Source organism: Balaenoptera ricei, chromosome 20, assembly GCF_028023285.1.
Source record: "Balaenoptera ricei isolate mBalRic1 chromosome 20, mBalRic1.hap2, whole genome shotgun sequence".
Taxonomy (NCBI): domain Eukaryota; kingdom Metazoa; phylum Chordata; class Mammalia; order Artiodactyla; family Balaenopteridae; genus Balaenoptera; species Balaenoptera ricei.
Window position 1 is genome coordinate 53,683,386 of NC_082658.1, and position 18,946 is coordinate 53,702,331.

The window sequence follows — 18,946 nt, forward strand, 5'->3', positions numbered from 1 at the left end:
GTGGGGGGCAGTTTGTATTATCACAATTTGCTGATGAGAAGAAGTAGTCCAGGGAGTTGTGTGGCGTTTCCTAGTTACATAACACCTGGTATGACCAGAATTTGAACTCAAGTTAATCTGACTCTAAGCCCTGTGCTCTCTCTCGCGCACGCACCATGTCTCCACCCTGCCCTTGAATTCATAGACTTTGACACCCACAAGGTTTTTGGCAAAGTTTCTCATGAGAGCTTGGATGTTAAATGAAAGAGTAAGAACTAGATAGTTGCAAAGTTGTGTGGATTAAGCCGGTTTTGGCAATATCAGATACTCTAACCGGGATCATTCAGGTGTTTTCAAGGGAGGCAAGAGGGAATCCAAATACTGAACTTTCAGGAATGGAAGAAACTTTACAGTCTCTTAATCCAACACCAACACGCCCAAGAACCAAAATCTCTTGGACAGTCCTTCTTAGGACAGTCAGACTTTGTCAGTTGTTGGTCACGCTGCCTCTTGAGCTGCTACAAACAGGTGTCATGGTGTGGCAGAAAGAGAATGAGCTTTACCCAGTCATGGCTTGGGTACAGACACAGGTAGAGAACTCACCAGCCCCACTGGGGCCCTTACTTGCTGGGTGATTTTGAGAAAATTACTTAACTCATCGGATGCCCTACAAATGCAGGAATTCTGATAACAACCTTATGTGTGTCCTTTCACACCTTTTTCCTATCTCTATAATCATATATGTTTATATAGGGACTAACAAAGTCTCTCCTTGACCAAACTTAACTTGGGTTCCTCTGAATCCTCTTCCCAACTGTGCCTTAACTTTTGGACTTCTGTGTCTTTCTTTGCATTGTCCAATTTTAGCTAGAATCCTGCTAACTTAGTTTATCCAGAATTGCCCACCCTTGCTATCTGAGCAAATTCCTCATCCGCCAGCATCCTCCAGGTGATATCTGATCACTCTGGCCTGCCATCAGCAACAATCCTGCAGCAAAGAATTACCCTGTCCTGTTAGTAATTTTCCACCCACTGACAAACACACCACTGGCACCACTACCACTACCCCACCCCCCAGCCACCCCACTCTGCTCCTTGGCTATAAATCCCCAACTTTTCCTTGTATTCACAGTTGAGCCCAATCTCTCTCCCCTCCTGCCAAACCCTATGGCAGCAGTTCCTATACCTATCACAATAGTCCTTGATAAAATCTGCCTATTTGAACAATTGTCATGAATAATCTTTTAAACAATACATGCAAACACACACACAGGGTTTATGACTGTCTTATAAAAAATAGGATCAAACGTGTAAGATCTACCTCCCCCTCACCCCACACCCCACCCCCCGCCAAACTCCTCTCAGTCTGCTCCTGCTGTTACCAATTTGGCCAACAATCAGGTGTGCCATTATCCCAACCTGGAAGAGAGGGCCTGACCTTTACCTGGTTGTCTCCCCAACTTCCTTGGTTCTCAGAAGACATGTGCGATCCTTCAGAATCTCAGATCATGGACACTGGAAATAACACTGATCCTTTTGATTTGCAGGTAGGTCAGCAAAAGGTAATCTAGGCCCCAGTGATGGAGCTGGGACCCATTCCAAGAAGGCCTCTGTGAGCCAGGGAACCATCCACAGCTGAGCACAGGGCAGGTTCATTCACTCACACCAACATTCCCACTTATAAGGGGCCCATCCCTGTCTAGGTATCCCTCGGGCTGCATTTCATGTTTGCCATCAGCTCACCCTGGAGGTCACTGGGGATCAGCTAGAGGTGGAAGGTGGCTTCCTCAAGATGGAGGTGATGGTAGAGTTAACACGGAGGAGGTGATGGGAATGGATCATTCTCAACAATAGTGGAAGATTCGGGGTCCTCCAGGATCATTGTATTGAGATGAATCCACCCTAGATGAATTTTCTTTCTCTTTAAAGTGAGCTACTTAGAACAGGGAAATGTCCCATGACTCCCATCAAAGAATTTGTTCAAGGGTCATGGATTTAATGCTTCCTCTGGGTCAGGCCTTCGCTGGGGTGGTGGGAGCCCTAAGCTGATCTCAATGCCTCTAGTGAGAGAATCCCTCCCGTGGGAAGAAGAGTTTGCTAGGGCTAGGGCCCCTTAGAGGCTGCTGGCAATACTTGTCTCAGTGATGAGATAACTGCAGACTTAAGATTTAAGCCATGCACATACTCTGGTCCAGGCCCTAATCGGTCCCAAGGAACCTGTGATCACCTGCGCTGTGGTGGGCTCTATGGCTGTGGGGACCCATCGAGTGCTGCTGGCAAGTTAGCCTCAGGCAGATAGGGAACCTGGAGGAGGAAAGCAGGAGAGGAAGAGGAATGGCTAGATGGGAGCATAACACTAGGTACAGAACTTGAGGGTGAAACCAAGCGGGGCCCTGTGGGGCTCCCGGGGACAGAGGCCCTTTTTTGTCCCCCGTTTCTTGTAGGCAAGACTCCAGCCTCCATGACCTTCCCTGAGTTCCAAAGGGCAGATTCAAACAGTTGCTAATCAAGGGAGAAGCAGCCAAGAAACCACTTGAGACAAGATTAAAGGGACCAGAGAAGCTCATCAAGATTAGGAGATCCAACCAGCTGAGACGAGATTAAGGGAGTGCAGGCCCTGCTCACACCCTAATCTTGTTGGAGACCCCACCTTTGAACCATTGTTATAAAACCCCTCATCAAATCCTCCTGGGTCAGGACACATAGTTTTCTGAGGCAGAAGCCAATGTGTCCCCCTTTGCCTGGCAAAGTAACAAAGCTATCCTTTTCTACTTCACCCAAAACTCTGTCTCCAAGATTTGATTTCTGCACCGGTGTATAGAGAGGCCGAACTTTCGGTAACAAGGGGAAGAGGCTGGCAGCACTATGGGCACTGGGTATTAGGAGTCCTGGCTCTGTCCCAGGTTTCCTAGCAACCGCTGTTGAGCAGGTGGTTGCTAGGCAATGTAGGGCCATCCAGACACTTGGATAAGGTCCTTAGTCTGCATGGGCACCAATCAGAACATTGCAGGGTATTGTTAATCCTACAAGTGGCCACTGGCTCCATTTCTTAGATTTTCTCATCTGTTAATTGCTTTTGTTGCACAAAAAATAATATAACAATGGTACACAAAGTCTGGAAAAATGAGAAAGAAATTGCCCCATGATCTCACCATCCAAACAATTCAAAAATGACCATATTTACTCTTTTCACTTCAGCCTTTCTCTGCAGAAATACATTTTCATCTTGTTGTCATCCTAGCACACATGGTTTTAAATCTTGCTTTTTTGACTTTGATTTAGATCATCACAATCATCCCTCAAGCTACTTGAGAGTTTTCAGAATAAACTCTCCGATGGTTGTGCATGATACCGTGCAGTGGATACACCATCATTTAATTAACCATTCTCCCTCTTGTTCCGACATTGAGTTTGCTCCAATTTTTTGCCATGACAAACAGTACGCATCTTTCTGCAGAGAGCTTTTCTTTATCCTTTAGATCACTGTCTTGAAATCAGTTATTAAGGAGTGAGATGATTGTATCAAAGGACATGGATATCCTCCTGACTTTCTATGTCTTGCTAAATTGCTTCCCTCAGAGGTGGTACCAGTTTTCTCAGCACTGACAAGGCTGACCCATACGAGGGTTCCCTTTTTTCTGCATCCTGCCCAACATTTGTGATTTTGATGATAGCCATTCTGACAAGTGTGAAGTGATCTCTCATTGCTGTTTTCCGGACATTTCATTGAAATGGAATCATACACTCCGTGTCCATGTTTATCTGGTTTTTTTCACTTAGTGTAATGTTTTTGAGGTTCATCCATGTTGTAGCACATTTCAGTAGTTCACTCCTTTTTATTGTTGAATATTATCCAACTGCATAGATAAACCACACTTTGTTTATTCATTCACCATATGATGGACATTTGGATTGTTTCCAGTTTGGGGCTATTACCAGTAACACTGCTATGGACATTCATGTAGTCTCTAGGTAGACATATGTTTTCATTTCTCTCAGACAGAAAACTGGGGGTGGAAGTCCTGGGTTGTAAGGTAAGTGAATGTTTAAATTTTTATGAAATTTACCAGACTGTTTTCCAAAGTTGCTGCACCCTTTTACATTCCCAACCACAGTGTATGTGGGTTCCATATTCTCCACCTCTAGCCAACTAGAAGCTCTTTCAGCTAGACTTGCTAAACCGTGAGCATGTGATCCTGCTGCTGCTAACAGCCATTCAATCATTGCGATTCATTCAACAAATTTTATCTGAGTACCTACCACTATGTAGTAGGCTCTTGCCCTGCAAGAAGTCCCTGACCATCTGTAAGATGGAGAGACAGCACCCTGGTGACATTGTTTCAGCACACTGGTCCTGGTTCCCCCTGGGCCTTTCAGTGGCAGGAGGGAATGAGTTCCCTGATGGCAGTTTGAGTCTGGTCTGCTGCGACTGACAGGGCCTGCCGGTGCACCCCTCCAAACCACTGGGACCCAAGTAAGTCCTAGTGGCTGCTCTCCCCACATACCACAAGGAAACACCCACCAGCCTTGGAACTTGGGTGCAACAGAGGTGCCAGGAGATTGTGGTACCCAGCAGTCTGTGGCAGTACCAGTGGAAGCCATGCAAGGGCCTTGGGGATGCCAAGAGGAGCCTGGGGATGGGGGCGGAGGGGGTGGACCGGCTCAGGTATGGCAACCTTTGAAAGTACTTGTTCCTAATCTAATCATATGTGAGACGCCCAAAAGACTGGGATACTGCGTTCGTGGGTGAGGAGCAGGAGGAAAAGCACCACCACGTCAACCGTGCTACCTCTGGGCCTCGGGATTGTGGGAGCCTTTATTTTGCTACCCTTTTTGCTATAGTGCTTTCTAACTTTCACGTTTTCTACAAAGATTATGTATTAGATTTTTCATGTATTAAAATTTAAAATTAAAAAAAGACCCCACAATATTTCTCTTAAAAGGAGAAATAACTCCTCGGGGAAGCTCCGCGCGGAGCTGGGATCCTGGCCGCCTGCACTTCCGCTTCTTTGGCCCCAAGTCCCCTTTCCGCGCCCCTGGGTCCCAGTTAGCAGCTCGCACCCCCTCCTTCCTGCGCCCCGCGTCCGGTTGCCATGGAAACGGGGCAGGGTGCACACAGACTCCTGAGGCGCCAGCCCTGGAGCGTCCTGGAGATTGAACCTGGACAGCCAACCTCTGCAACAGGCTGGGGGCTGAAGCGGGAGCCAGGAGCAAGTGGCGCCTCGACTGAGACAAAGGCTGCGCAGACCCTGCAGAGGCCCCGCCCCCTCCCCGGCTCCGCCCCTCGCCGCCCCCTCCCCGGTAGTAGAAATACAGCCGCAGCCCCGCCGCCGCCCACTGCGTCTCGACCCTGCCCGGACCCGACCACCCGGAACAGGCAGACACGTCTCGCCGCGCTTCTCGCCAATGGCTGACCAACTCTTTCAGCGCAAACCCTGGGACCACGAGCAGCTTCGCCCGGACCCCGACTCTGACTCCGAAGGCCTGTTTGACAAGCCTCCTCCAGAAGAGCCCCCCGCTGTCCGCCGGCCCAAGTCGGCGTGGGCCGCGGGCAGGAAGGCCGGTCGGCGCACTGGTGGGAGGGCGCAGGGGGCCCGCCCTGGGCAGCCCCCCAAGGCCGCGGCGCGCCCCCAGCCCCAGGAGGAGGCGCCTCCGCTGCACGAGGGCTGCTATCTCGACCATTTTCCGCACCTCTCCATCTTTATCTACGCGGCCATCGCCTTCTCCATCACCTCCTGCATCTTTACCTATATCCATTTACAGCTTGCCTGATTTGCTGGGGATGGGCTCAGGGCTGAGGGGGGAGGGAAGGGAAAAGAAGGGCTCGGCATTTTGTGTCTGGAGACGCGCCGCACCCCCTAAATCTAGCTTTTGATGCTTCTTTTCTTCTCTGCTTGTCACTACCTTTGTCTAACTGTCCATCAATAGGAACGTCCAAAGCAGCTACCGCTAATGAAATAAGCACCTGGGGATTAGGGGCGGGAACACAGACTCCAACGTTTAGAATCTCGCGGTGCGATTGAACCCCATTTATAATGAGGATAATGTCCTTGGACCCTACCGCTTTGTGAGGTGGGGGCACGCAGAGGAAGCCTGTCATTTTGTGTCTGGGGCGCGCACAGCGAGCCCAACCCTCTGTTCTTTAAGGGATGAGCCAGACCCGGGCCCGCCGCTTTCCAGAGAGAGGGCCCCGCGGAGGGGGTCGGCGCCCTGGCCTGGGATAAGCCCAAGCCCTGTGATGCTGCATCGCCCCCGGAGGAGCCAGCAGTGCCCCCCGAGCTGGCGCAGAGCCCGGAGCGTGGGAACTGGCGGACCTGAGAGCGCAGGACACAGTGAGTTTGTCGGGGTAGCGCGCCACCTGCCCAGAGGCTTGAGCCCACCCAGACTGTGCGTTTCCCTGCCTTAGGGTTTGATGCCGCTACCGATGTCGGGCCGAGCCGAGACACAGCCGAAGGAGCTGTCCTGCCAGGAAGCCACAGTCTCGTCGTGTCCTGGACGGCTTGGGACCAACGGCTGTAGACCTCCAGAGACGCACGCCCATAGCTTGCACGCTGCGCGGGATGAGGCGCTGGGGTCTATAGGGGGCTGTCATTGCTGTCTTTGTGGACCTGGGGGAGCTTCATCCTGGCCCAGAGCCCTTCCAGAGCTATGGGGCCCAAGATGAAGGGGGTGAGGGAATCTCTCATTGACAAGAATTCGTGCTAGGAAACTACCCAACTCCTAGGGGTTTGTCATCTCATACCTAAAAGACCTAACACCAAAACCCACCTTGGCAGGTTATTTACCCACCTGCCATCTCTGTTTACACATGAATGTTAAATGTCAAAACATAACGCTCTAATACTGCATATACTTTACTTGGAAATGCCTGTAATTATGGTACCTCTGATGGAATAAATGCTCCTTTTCCAGTCTCCTTTATATTCTGTTCTTTATTAATTTCCAACTATGCAGTGGGCCGACCAGACTTCCTAGTCTGCTCCAAGTTTCATCCCATAATCTTCACAACATCCCTACTGTCCCTCCGAAACAAATTTCATCCCATTATCCAGCATTCCAAGATACAGCATCTCTCTCCACTAAATAGCTATACAGACCTCTAAATGACATCTTCTCCATATCACGTCCCGACAGCATACCAGTGTCCAGTTCTACTGTCCCCTGACAGCAGGTCTGTCACTATCCCATTGTGGCATTATTCACTGCCCCTCAGTATTTAGTCCCCACTTGCCTCCATCATCAGGACACTTCTGCCCCTGGACAGTCCTCCCACTGAGCTCTACAATTTGCCCCCTAACTCACCCAGCTTGTATCTTTATAAGCTCAGTGTTTGCTAATGTCAGAGCCTTGTCATTTCGCAGTTCTATTTTCCCATAATCCCATATCACTACATGCCGTAGTATCTTGCCGCTTTATTTCAGTGCCGAAAGCGTGACGTCCACCGTTTCCCAACGTCAGCCTGTGCTGTCCAGCCACAGTCTACTACAATAATTTTCCCCCAATAAAAGGCACTATTCCCCAGAATTAAGTCTCCAAGTTACCACAATATGTACCTCTCTCTGTTTTTCCAGTTTTCAGTCTTGGATATTGGATCTTTACTGTCCTTTAATATTGACTAACCACTGAATCCCAAGACATGGCCCAGTGCTCTCCAAACATTTGGTCCCATTGTTTCCCAGTCACACATCCCCTCTTTTCTTTTTTTATTTTTATTTTTTGGCTGCACCACAGGGCATGTGGGATCTTAGTTTCCTACCGCACCCCCTGAAGTGGAAGCTTGGAGTCTTAACCACTGGACCGCCAGGGAAGTCCCTCACAGAACCCCTCTTATCCCTCACACAGTCCTTCAGTGACTACTCAGGATATGATCCCCCAATATTTTGCCCTCAGTTAATCCCCTGATAGAACGCCCCCCCCCATTCCCAAAAGCAAAGTTCCCTGTTCCTTGATATTTGACACATTGTTCCACAAATATCATGGCCCTTTCTGTGCCACCAGATCTAGGCCTCCATTTTCTTCCCCAAATTCCAATATCTGGTTCCCATGATTATACCATTATTAGATCCTATTGCTCTACACTTCGAACACTGACTCCAATATTCTCCTAAATATGCAGCCCCATTTGATCCCTTTATTTCAGGATTCACTGTATTGTTCCTCAAATACTTGGATTATTACTGTCTCCCCAGTATTGTGCTCCAGTCTTCCTTAACATTCACCGCGTCATTGCTATCCCTGATGTTAAGCTCACCCCAAGCCCCATATCAATCTCTCTTCTCGTATACCCCCATATTCTCCCCTATTAGCCCTTACTTTTCCCCATACCTTGTTTTTGCTGTTGTTGTTTTTAGGATGGCTACAATTTTTTTTTTAATTTATTTTTGGCTGCTTTGGATCTTCGTTGTTGCATGGGCTTTCTCTAGTTGTGGCGAGCGGGGGCCACCCTTCAGTGCAGTGTGCGGGCTTCTCATTGCGGTGGCTTCTCTTGTGGAGAACGGGCTCTAGGCACGCAGGCTTCAGTAGTTGTGGCACACAGGCTCAGTAGTTGTGGCACACAGGCTTAGTTGCTTTGCCACATGTGGGATCTTCCCGGACCAGGGCTCGAACCCGTGTCCCCTGCATTGGCAGGTGGATTCTTAACCACTACGCCACCAGGGAAGTTCCCTACCCGTCCCCCCCACACCCAGCCTCCGTACATTGACATTCCTGAAATACCTGAAATTCTCCATATCTCCTTGAAATTCCTGATTTCATTGAACTCCAATGCTTGGCCCATATTTTCTAAATTAAATTTTCACTACCCTCACATCATCCATGTGTCCCTTTAGCATCCCCATATGTCTGACCTGGCCAATTTTCCTTTTATATAGTTTAAGTGTCGCAGTATATTTGGTCACATATCCCCTCCACTGCCTCCCTATACAGAGCTCTCAATTGTCCCCCAGTTTCTGGAATTCCAATATATCCAAAATATCCAGCCTCTCCACGCAAATACTAATGGACAGCCTTTTCAGAGTTTAACTATAAAAACAAAAGGGCACTCTTTTTGGTCTTTGTGCCATGCTGCTCAAGAATCAAATTCTTTTTATTTATTATTTATTTATTTATTTTGGGCTGCGTTGGGTATTCATTGCTGCGCGCGGGCTTTCTTTAGCTGCGGCGGGCGGGGGCTACTCTTAGTTGTGGTGCGCGGGCTTCTCATTGAGGTGGCTTCTCTTGTTGCAGAGCACGGGCTCTACGTGCATGGGCTTCAGTAGTTGTGGCTCGCGGGCTCTAGAGCGCAAGCTCAGTAGTTGTGGTGCCTGGGCTTAGTTGCTCCACGGCATGTGGGATCTTCCCAGACCAGGGCTCGAACCCGTGTCCCCTGCATTGGCAGGCGGATTCTTAACCACTGTGCCACCAGGGAAGCCCCAAGAATCAAATTCTTTAAAAAAAAAAAAAAAAAAAAAAAAGATCAAATTCTAGAGAGAGTCTTATTGACCTAGCTAAGCTCACATGCCCACTTTTGGCCAGAAGGCAAAAGAAACATCTTAATAAGAAGCCCCCATGAAAATAGCACACTATAGGAAAGAGACAGCTTCCCAAAGGAAAACTGAAGTTATCAAGACCATGGATACTGGGCAGGCAAAAATAATAGACATCTAGTAAACTGACTTTGAGCAGATCACAAATGATAAAGGGAGAAACAATTATTCTGGACATTTGTCCTATTATGTACTGACTTCCCAAAGTGGCTACACCATTCTACATTCCCACCAGCACGTATGGTTCCAATTTCTCCACGCCTTTGCCAAAACTTACCTTTAAAAACAAAAGTTAGAGTCGTCTTAGTGAGTATGAAGTGGTATCTCATTGTGGTTTTGATCTGCATTTCCCTGATGGCTAATGATGTTGGATTATCTTTTCATTTGCTTAGCCAAGTGTATATATTCTTTGAAGAAATGTCTATTCAGATCCTTTACCCATTTTTAAATTGGGCTGTTTGTCTTGAATTCTATGGGTTCTTTATATGTTCTAAACATGACTATTATCAGATATAATTTGCAAAAATTTCCTCATTCTGTGGTTTGTCTTTTCACTTTCATGATGGTATCTTTGAAGTTCAAAAGTTTTTAATTTTGATGATGTCCAGCTTATCTATTTTTTCCTTTGTTCCTTATGTTTTTGGTGTCATCTCTAAGAAACTGTTGCTTAATTCAAGATCACAAAGGTTTAAGCCTATGTTTTCTTCTAAGAGTTTTATAGTTTTAATGCTTATATTTAGCACTTTGATCCATTTTTGAGTTTCATTTTTATACATGGTTTGAGTTAGAGATCCAGGTTCAATCACCAATGGCCAATGACTTATGTAATGAAGCTTGCTTAAAACCCAAAAAGAGAGGGTTTGGAAAGCTTCCAGGTTGGGGAATCAGAACGTTTACATGTGCCATCATGCCAGACCCAAAGTCCACAGGGACAAAAGCTCCTTTGTTCAGGGCCTTACCGTATATCTCTTCATCTGGTTCTTGACTCATATATCCTTTATAAAAAACCAGTAATCCAGTGAGTAAACGGGCTTCCTGAGTTCTGTGAGCTGCTCTAGAAAATTAATTGTACTCTAGGAGGGGGTCTTGGGAACCTCTGATTTATAGCCAGTCAGTCAGAAGCACAGGTAACCTAGGCTTCTGATTGGCATATGAAGTGGAGGACAGTCTTGTGGGACTGAACCCTTAATCTGTGGAATCTGATGCTATCTCCAGGTAGTGTCAGAATTGAGTTGAACTGTAGGACACTGACCTGGTGATGAAAACTGCTTGGTGGTATGGGGAAACACCGTCCCCTTTCCAACATCAGAACTGAGTGCAGAATGTCTTAAATAGTATTTCCTTATAATTCTTTTTACTTCTGTAAGGGTGGTAGTGTGTCCACTCTTTACTTTCTATTAATACCATCCCAAACTGTCTCCTAATTGGCTGCCTGTCACTACAGCAGCAGGATGAGAAAAGTCTATTTGGGAGTATACAATGGGGAGCAGGCATGATAATGACGGAGAATAAATAAATGCAAGGGAAAGCTTGGGAATTGGCATCTAGGGAGACTGGTTTTTTTTTTTTTTTTAATATTTATTTATTTATTTGGCTGCGCCGGGTCTTAGTTGCCACACATGGAATCTTCGTTGCGGCATGTGAACTCTTACTTGTAGCATGTGGGATCTAGTTCCCTGACCAGGGACTGAACCCAGGCCCCCTGCATTGGGAGCACAGAGTCTTAGCCACTGGACCACCAGGGAAGTCCCGGGAAATTGAAGGTTTGATATTACAGAATCACAGGATCTAATGCAGAGGGAAGTAGGAAATTGGATAAGACTGATGCTGGATGGAGATGAGGCAATGAAGCAGACTGGGTAACCAAGTATTTGTTATCCTGATTTATTTCTGAGTTTTTGAGAGAGGAATTTAATTATTAGAGGACAGTGGGGCCAAGTATATTAATTTATTCCTGCAGAGACACTACTATGACAAATAGTCACAGTATTAACATCCAACAAGTATTAAGCACTTACTCAACATGTAATGGATGCGAGTTCTAAATACTGTGGATTTCACCCTTCTATCCAAGTCAGGTCCGTATTTTAACTGTATCCAAACAAACCATATTATTGCATATATAATGAGGCCAAGCAGATCCCAGCTGTTGTTTCCTTAATAAGCAGCCTAGGGGGCTTCCCTGGTGGCACAGTAGTTAAGAATCCGCCTGCCAATGCAGGGGACACGGGTTCGAGCCCTGCTCCGGGAGGATCCCACATGCCGAGGAGCAACTAAGCCCGTGCGCCACAACTACTGAGCCCGTGTGCCACAACTACTGAAGCCCGCACGCCTAGAGCCCATGCTCCACAACAAGAGAAGCCACCGCAACGAGAATCCCGCGCACCGCAACAAGGAGTAGCCCCCGCTCGCCGCAACTAGAGAAAGCCTGCGTGCAGCAATGAAGACCCAATGCAGCCAAAAATAAATTAAAAAAAAAAAAAAAAAAAACGCAGCCTACATCCTTACAAATACCTTAATTTCTAATTTCTAATTTCACTAGGTATGTTAGTTTCCTGCAGCTACTGTAACAAACTTAGTGACTTAAAACAGCAGCAATGTATTCTCTCACAGTTCTGGAAGCCAGAAATTTAAAAGAAGGGGGTCAGCAGGGCCACACCCCCTCTGGAGGCTCTAAGGAAGAATCTGTTCTTTGCCTCTTCCAGCTTATGGTGGCTCTTGGCATTCCTTGACTTGTGGCTGCATCACTCCAATCTCCCTCTGTGGTCACAAGGCCTCCTCCTTGTCTGTCTCAAATCTCCCTCTATAAAGTCATCTGTCATTGGATTTAGGGCCCAGCCAGATAAATCAGGATGACCTCCTTATCTCCAAATCCTTAACGTAATTTTATCTGCAAAACCATTTTTCCAAATAAGGCACAATCACAGATTCCAGGAATCAGGACATGGACATACCTTTTGGGGGATCACCACTCAACCCACTACACCAGGAGATTTTAAATAAGCTCCAAATGTAAAAATAAAAAATAAAAAGAAATGATCATTTGGGTAAAAAGTCATACTGAAGGATGCATACCATGATATTATATACAGTAGAAAATCACAAATCAATGCTTTAAAAATATATATATTTAATGTACAGGATTGGAAAAAAGGACTCTTTGATAATAAACATATTCCAGGTAAACACAGGCTTCCTAAACTGATGAATATTTAATTGCAAATATTAATACCCTAAGTTACACTTCTATATAAAGGAGAAACTCCAAATCCTGTTCTTTAGGAAGACGTGGAAGGCAAGTAATACCTTAAGAGCAACTATTGCTATTTCTCCCCTTTCCTTGGGTGATCTAACATTTTACATGGATTAGTTACAAAAGGAAATATTAGACTCCATTGAATTTAAGCACAAGACACAGCTAAAATTTATCACTGAGAGTACTAAATATTTGATGCTTATGAGTGTGAATAAATAAGTTAATTAAATATTAGGTACAAGGCAGATTCCAAAACTAACTGAAGCGTGAAAAAAAAATGGTATAAATACCTAATAGTCAGTTAATATAAATTTTGCTATTGGATATGTTCCAGGCTTCCTTTTCTATGCCAGTGAAATCTGCTTCCTTTTTGTCCAAAGTCTTCCATTGCTGGCCTCCAAGACAGTATACTCTTTAACCTCACCAAGGCCTTGATCATGGAAAGGATTTATTTTAGAAACAAAATAACTTCTTTCTTCTTTCTAAAGGTCATAGTTGTTTTTTCTGCTACTTGCTTCCTTGAACGAGTTATTGAAGTCCCTGTGTGAGAAAAGTTACTGGGCAAGAACAAGCAGTCTGTGTTGGCTGTCCCGCAGTGCAGTGGCTGGTTAATAAAGAAGGTGCCCACTTAACCTTTTTCTCATTTGGTCTCATCCAAAGAGTAAGGCAAAAGGATCAAGGTTACAGAGGACTCATGACCAAGGTACAACTTTTACAAATATCTTTGAATGGCCAGGGAAAAAGCTTTACTTCTTCAGTCATGCCCCCAAATGAGTCGTTATTAGACCAAGAATCCCTTCCCACCCATTAGAGGCTGCTAAGCACAGATGCTTCAAAGATCAGCTCAAGGTAGTGCATAGATGCTTCAGGAGAGTGGACCAAAAAGGAGGAGGATGTGGAATACAAGAAAGAGTGAACAAAGGAGACCCCCCAAAAGTACACAGTTCACTAGGATCAGAATGGTCATTGATATAAACCCCTTATCATTCCACCTTCTGACAAACTCCTTTTACTATTTAGACATTAAGATATTTTCAGTCTTTTGCCTTCCTTTTCCACATTGTCTCTAATATTCTGTAGTTTTCTGGAGTTCTGGACCAGGAACACCAAGCTCTCCCTAAAATCACTAGTCCCATGGTCTCTGCCAACATTCTCAAGCTCATCAAACAAAGACAATGTCTGTTTGAGTTTGGCCTGAACAATTTTTTGCTCTTCTAATTCTGCAAGAAGGGCCTGCTTAGTGCATAATTCAGTCTTATACTTCTCCTGTAACTGTTCAATTTCTTTTTGGAGAAGCTGGAATTCTTCCTCACTATAAGGATGCGTCTCCTGAGATTTATCTTCCGGAAGCAAGACGTTTGGGGGAATACGCAAGATCAACTGTAAAAACAGCTGCTCCATTTTGCCAAAAAGGGTATCAAAACGTCCTTTCATGAAGCAAAGAAACTTTTCCGTGCACTTACGAATCTGGACTGGGCTAATCGCACAGTCTGGGATGCCATCCAGCTTCTTCAGAATAACCTGTTCAACAGCCTGCATCACTTCAAATAGGTAGTCTTGAAATGCAATGTAGATCCTAAGCATGCAAGTTTGCGGTGTGAAGCCAAAGAACTGGGCCTCATAGGTCATCGGATCAACAGACATCTTGGCTTATTTTGTTTTGTTAATTTTGAATGTGAAAAATCTGCAAATGTAATAAGAAAAAATTTCATTTGTGTTCAAAAAAATCATCTGATGAAAGTAACAAATGTCATTACAGATAGAAAAGCAAACAAAAAAATATGAAGCTTATGTTCCTTGATACCTGATGCTACTTCCAGCCTCACTCATCCGCAACAGGATACAAACCCTGCCTCTCTGAGGCTCTTTCCATCAGCCTGTAACCTCCCTTCTTCCTCCTCATTGTCCATGTCCCTCACCTCTCAGTTACTCAGGCTTCTGGCCTATGGATCAGCCTTCGGAATTCTGTTATCATCCCAGACAACTTTCAAGTTTACATGGATGATCTTACCAATGCCCTAGAGACTCAGTTTCTTGAGTTTCGATGATCTTCATCTCCACTCTTTTAGCCACGTGGCAATTGATATTTGTAACTTCCTTCCCCAGCTGCTCCTACTTTCTGACCACAACCTGATATGCTAGTCTTCCAACGCTCATTCGCATTTTCATATTATACCTTCATCTTCAAGACTTTCAGCCGTCTGATCTTCTTTTTCTAGCTCTCAGTCTCTCCCACCTCACTTCTTCCTCTCTCCATTTTAAGCTCCATGATCCATCACTTCAACGGCTCCCTTGCCAAGGTCCTCAACTCCCCTGTCCTTCCAACCTTGCCATCTGAAAAATATCCCATTAGAAGCTGAGCAAGCCTGATGTTTTCTCAAGGGTCTGGGGGACATTCCTTTCAAATGTAAACATCTAGGAAAATAGCACTCCTATCTCCCTGTCACTGTGGGTGTTTAACCTAGGGACCTTTTTCTGAGCTGTAACCATATACTTGTCATAGAAATAAAAGTATTGATAGTTTCATTATTCCTGCAAAGTCATTAGCTAAAACAAATGGCTACCTCAATTACCAGGTGAATTTAGGATGAACCTTATGAAATAATTTGAAGCAAGTGGTGCAGTCAAATCTTTCTATGGGACAAGATGCTGTTAATCTTGAGAACTTATGTCATGGCTAAAAATAGAATGGTTGTAATGGTTTAGCTGTATAAAATAGGGTAGAATTTCTTTCTGTCTTTGTAATCTCATTCACAGATTACCTATAATGCATTATAATCCAGATATGCTTATTCAGTAATAAAACTGCTTTCTCTTCTATGTCTTGTGGAGAGGATTCTGTGGATTAACAGGATTTTAATTTCAATGCTACCCTATGCCTTCAGGATCAATTTCAAACTCTTTCACACGGCTTACAAGGACCTTCATCATCTGACCTTCACTAACCACTCTGTCCTCCTTTTTAAGGACCTCACATATGCATAATTGAAGTGATAATACCTCCTATTTCATAGCACTCTATATTTGGTCCATGCTAGGTCCTCTCTTATTTTATTCTTCTTTCATCTCCCACAGGAACCTACTCCAGTGTTTTAATGTATGCCTTTTCAGTTCATCTTTAATTTTAATTCATCTTTAAGAGGTTTTAGACATGCAGTTGACCTTTGAACAACATGGGTTTGAACTGCACAGGTCCAGTCATACGTGGATATTTTTCAGTAGTAAATACTAAAGTACAGGGGCTTCCTGGTGGCGAGTGGTTAAGAATCCGACTGCTAATGCAGGGGACACGGGTTCGAGCCCTGGTCCAGGAAGATCCCACATGCTGCGGAGCAACTAAGCCCGTGCACCACAACTACTGAGCCCGTGCACCACAATTACTGAGCCTGTGCTCTAGAGCCTGAGAGCCACAACTACTGAAGCCCACGTGCCTAGAGCCCATGCTCCACAAGAAGAGAAGCCACCGCAATGAGAAGCCCGTGCACTGCAATGAAGAGTAGCCCTGCTCACTACAACTAGAGAAAGCCCGTGCACAGCAACGAAGACCCAATGCAGCCAAAAATAAATAAGTAAATAAATATTTAAAATAAATAAATAAATAAAATAAAGTACTACATAACCCACAGTTGCTTGAAACTGTGAATGTAGAACTGCATATATGGAGAGCCAACTCTAAATTACACAAGGATTTTTGACTGCTGGGTGGATTGGCACCCCTAATCCCCACGTTGTTCAAGGGTCAACTGTATAGTCTTGAAAAATACAGTTTTGTTTATGTATGGTTTGCTTTACATTATGTTTGCAATCACTTCATGTTATTACACTTCATTGTTATTTTACTTCATTGGTTCTTTTTTTATTTTTTATTTTCTTTATTTTTGGCTGCGCTGGGTCTTCATTGCTGCGTGCGCGGCTTTCTCTAGTTGCAGCGAGCGGGAGCTACTCTTCGTTGCCGTGCACGGGTTTCTCACTGAAGTGGCTTCTCTTGTTGCGGAGCACGGGCTCTAGGTGCATGGGCTTCAGTAGTTGTGGCTCACGGGCTCTAGAGCGCAGACTCAGTAGTTGCAGCGCACGGGCTTAGCTGCTCTGCGGCATGTGGGATCTTCCCGGAACAGGGATTGAACCTGTGTCCCTTGCATTGGCAGGTGGATTCTTAACCACTGCGCCTCCAGGGAAGCCCCACTTCATTGGTTCTAACTGAAGTATTCCATTAAGTTTACCATATGCATATACCGTACTTCATGTGTCCACTGTCCATAGTTGCTGGGCCACAGAGTTTACTCATACATAATTTCACTAAATACAGCCAAAATGTTCTCCAGAACACTAGGGGTGGGAGTACAGCTAGGCTGGTTTACCCTCCCATTTGCAGTATATGAGAATTTCTTTCTCATGTCTTTGCCTTCACTTGATATTACTCAAAATTCTTATTTTTGCCAATCTTGTAAAATTGTTTTACAGTGTTGCTTTTTGAAAACCAAAACCATCTAACCCCCACACAGGCTGGACACTGAGGACTGCAGCTACCGACGGTCTGCTTGCCTCCCCAAACAGCTGACTGTTTACATTATTTTCATTGTCCAGACGGCTTGATTGTTCATTATGAGCCCCCGGAAAGACTGATCAACTCTGAAGTGCTAAGCACCAACAATCTGTACAGCAAGATTCTCTGAAACCCTCGCCTCAGCTGCTTCTACCAATGCTGGACTGCTTTTCATGAGCTCTACCCGATCCTAATCAAGCCTCCAAATGGAAAAATCCAGCTTAAACCAAATTTGCGATTCTCAAAAAACTCCAATCTTGCCTGTCATCCTTACAAGACTCTGCCAAAGCTCTGTCAAGGTGTTTTGCTTACCAGGGTAAGCAAAACATTCAGCACTGTTTTATCAATAGGCTGTGAGGGTGATGTTTGGAGTGTAGGCAAAAATATTTTAATGTGCGTTTCTCCAACTGCCAGTAAAGTTGAGCACCACTCGAAACGTATTAACTCTTCAGGTTTCTCCTTCTGTAAATTACCCATTCATATCCTTTTTAAAAACCACTCTCTCCAGCCTTTTACTTAATTCCTTCCTTATATACTACCAGACGAGGCCACTCCCTGTTCCAACAACCTTTAGAGCTTCCTTATAACCCACCGAATAAAGTATAACATTCTTAACTTTGCCTGCCATGATCTGACTACTCTTTGTTCCAACCAAACCAAGCTATGGCCTTTCCCTGTGATGTCTTTCCCTCAGGAGAAGATGCCTGGAGAAATACTTTCCAAGGGTCAGTTTAAATACACTTCCCTGGGGACCCACCCCCTCCTCTGAATTCCCATCAGGACCTCTCTTCGGGCACTGGCCAAGTCCTACTTTAGGATATTATTAGCACGGGCCTATCTTCTCCGCAAGCCTTAGATTTCCTGAGGGCAGGATGAGTACGGTTTCAATCGATATTTACAGGTGAAACGCGGGAGGTGCCCAGGACACCTCAGCGAGTAGAATAGCCCAAGCTTCAGAAACAACGGGGCAGGAACCACTTCCGGCCTGAGGACTAGCTCCCGGCAGGCCCCGCGCCCCCGCTGCATGCCGGAACCTTCAGGGTGGAGGTTCGCGGCCCACCGGAGACGCTGCTCCATCTGGCCGCTCCAGCGCCCGGCGATGAGGCCTCAGCCAGTGCCACACCCCTTCTCGCTCCTCTTCAGAGAAAATGCAGCCCCGTGGCACTTACCCAAGCGACCATGAGAGTGACGAATTCGACCAAACACCGGCTTCTCGCCACCTCCTTTAAACCACCGCCTGCTGCCAGAGATAGGCGGCGCCGCTGACTCCCCCAAATTCCGACCGCTAGGTGCCTTAGAGCGAGGGCAAGATGCCACCGCGCTCCTGATTGGCTGGCTGTCTGGGGGCAACCTACATTGGTGACGGAAAGGGGACGAGCGGGAAAGCTAGCTGTGGCCTGCGGGGATTGGCGGAAGGAACCGGTACTCACGCTCTTTCCCGCGACGTAGGTGGGTGGAGAAGCGAGGCTGGGCCGCCGCGGAGACACAACTCGTGATTGGCGGGTGTGCTTTCATTCGGGCTCTAGCGTTTGGTGGCTGACCAACTGAGCAGCGCTGATTGGGCAGCAGCGTAAAGGGGAGGGCCCCGCCCTGATCCCGCCCCGATCCCGCCCCGCCGCTGGGACAGACTGGCGGAAGGGGAAG

The 18,946-nt window shown here is 46.0% G+C and overlaps 2 protein-coding genes across 2 annotated transcripts; one reads left to right on the top strand and one right to left on the bottom strand.

Annotated features, from left to right (window-relative positions):
- The first annotated feature begins 5,310 nt into the window (after window positions 1-5,310).
- On the top strand, window positions 5,311-5,751 carry LOC132355382 (uncharacterized). The gene has a single exon (XM_059907694.1). It carries the CDS (start codon window positions 5,386-5,388, stop codon window positions 5,749-5,751), a length of 366 nt encoding a protein of 121 aa, XP_059763677.1. The 5' UTR covers window positions 5,311-5,385.
- Window positions 5,752-12,644: 6,893 nt separating this feature from the next.
- On the bottom strand, window positions 12,645-18,699 carry MIS12 (MIS12 kinetochore complex component). The gene is made up of 2 exons (XM_059907161.1): window positions 18,472-18,699; window positions 12,645-14,443 (listed from the first exon to the last, which is right to left on the bottom strand). The coding sequence occupies exon 2, from the start codon at window positions 14,401-14,403 to the stop codon at window positions 13,783-13,785; it is 621 nt and encodes a 206-aa protein (XP_059763144.1). The 5' UTR covers window positions 14,404-14,443; window positions 18,472-18,699; the 3' UTR covers window positions 12,645-13,782.
- Between the last annotated feature and the right edge of the window lie 247 nt (window positions 18,700-18,946).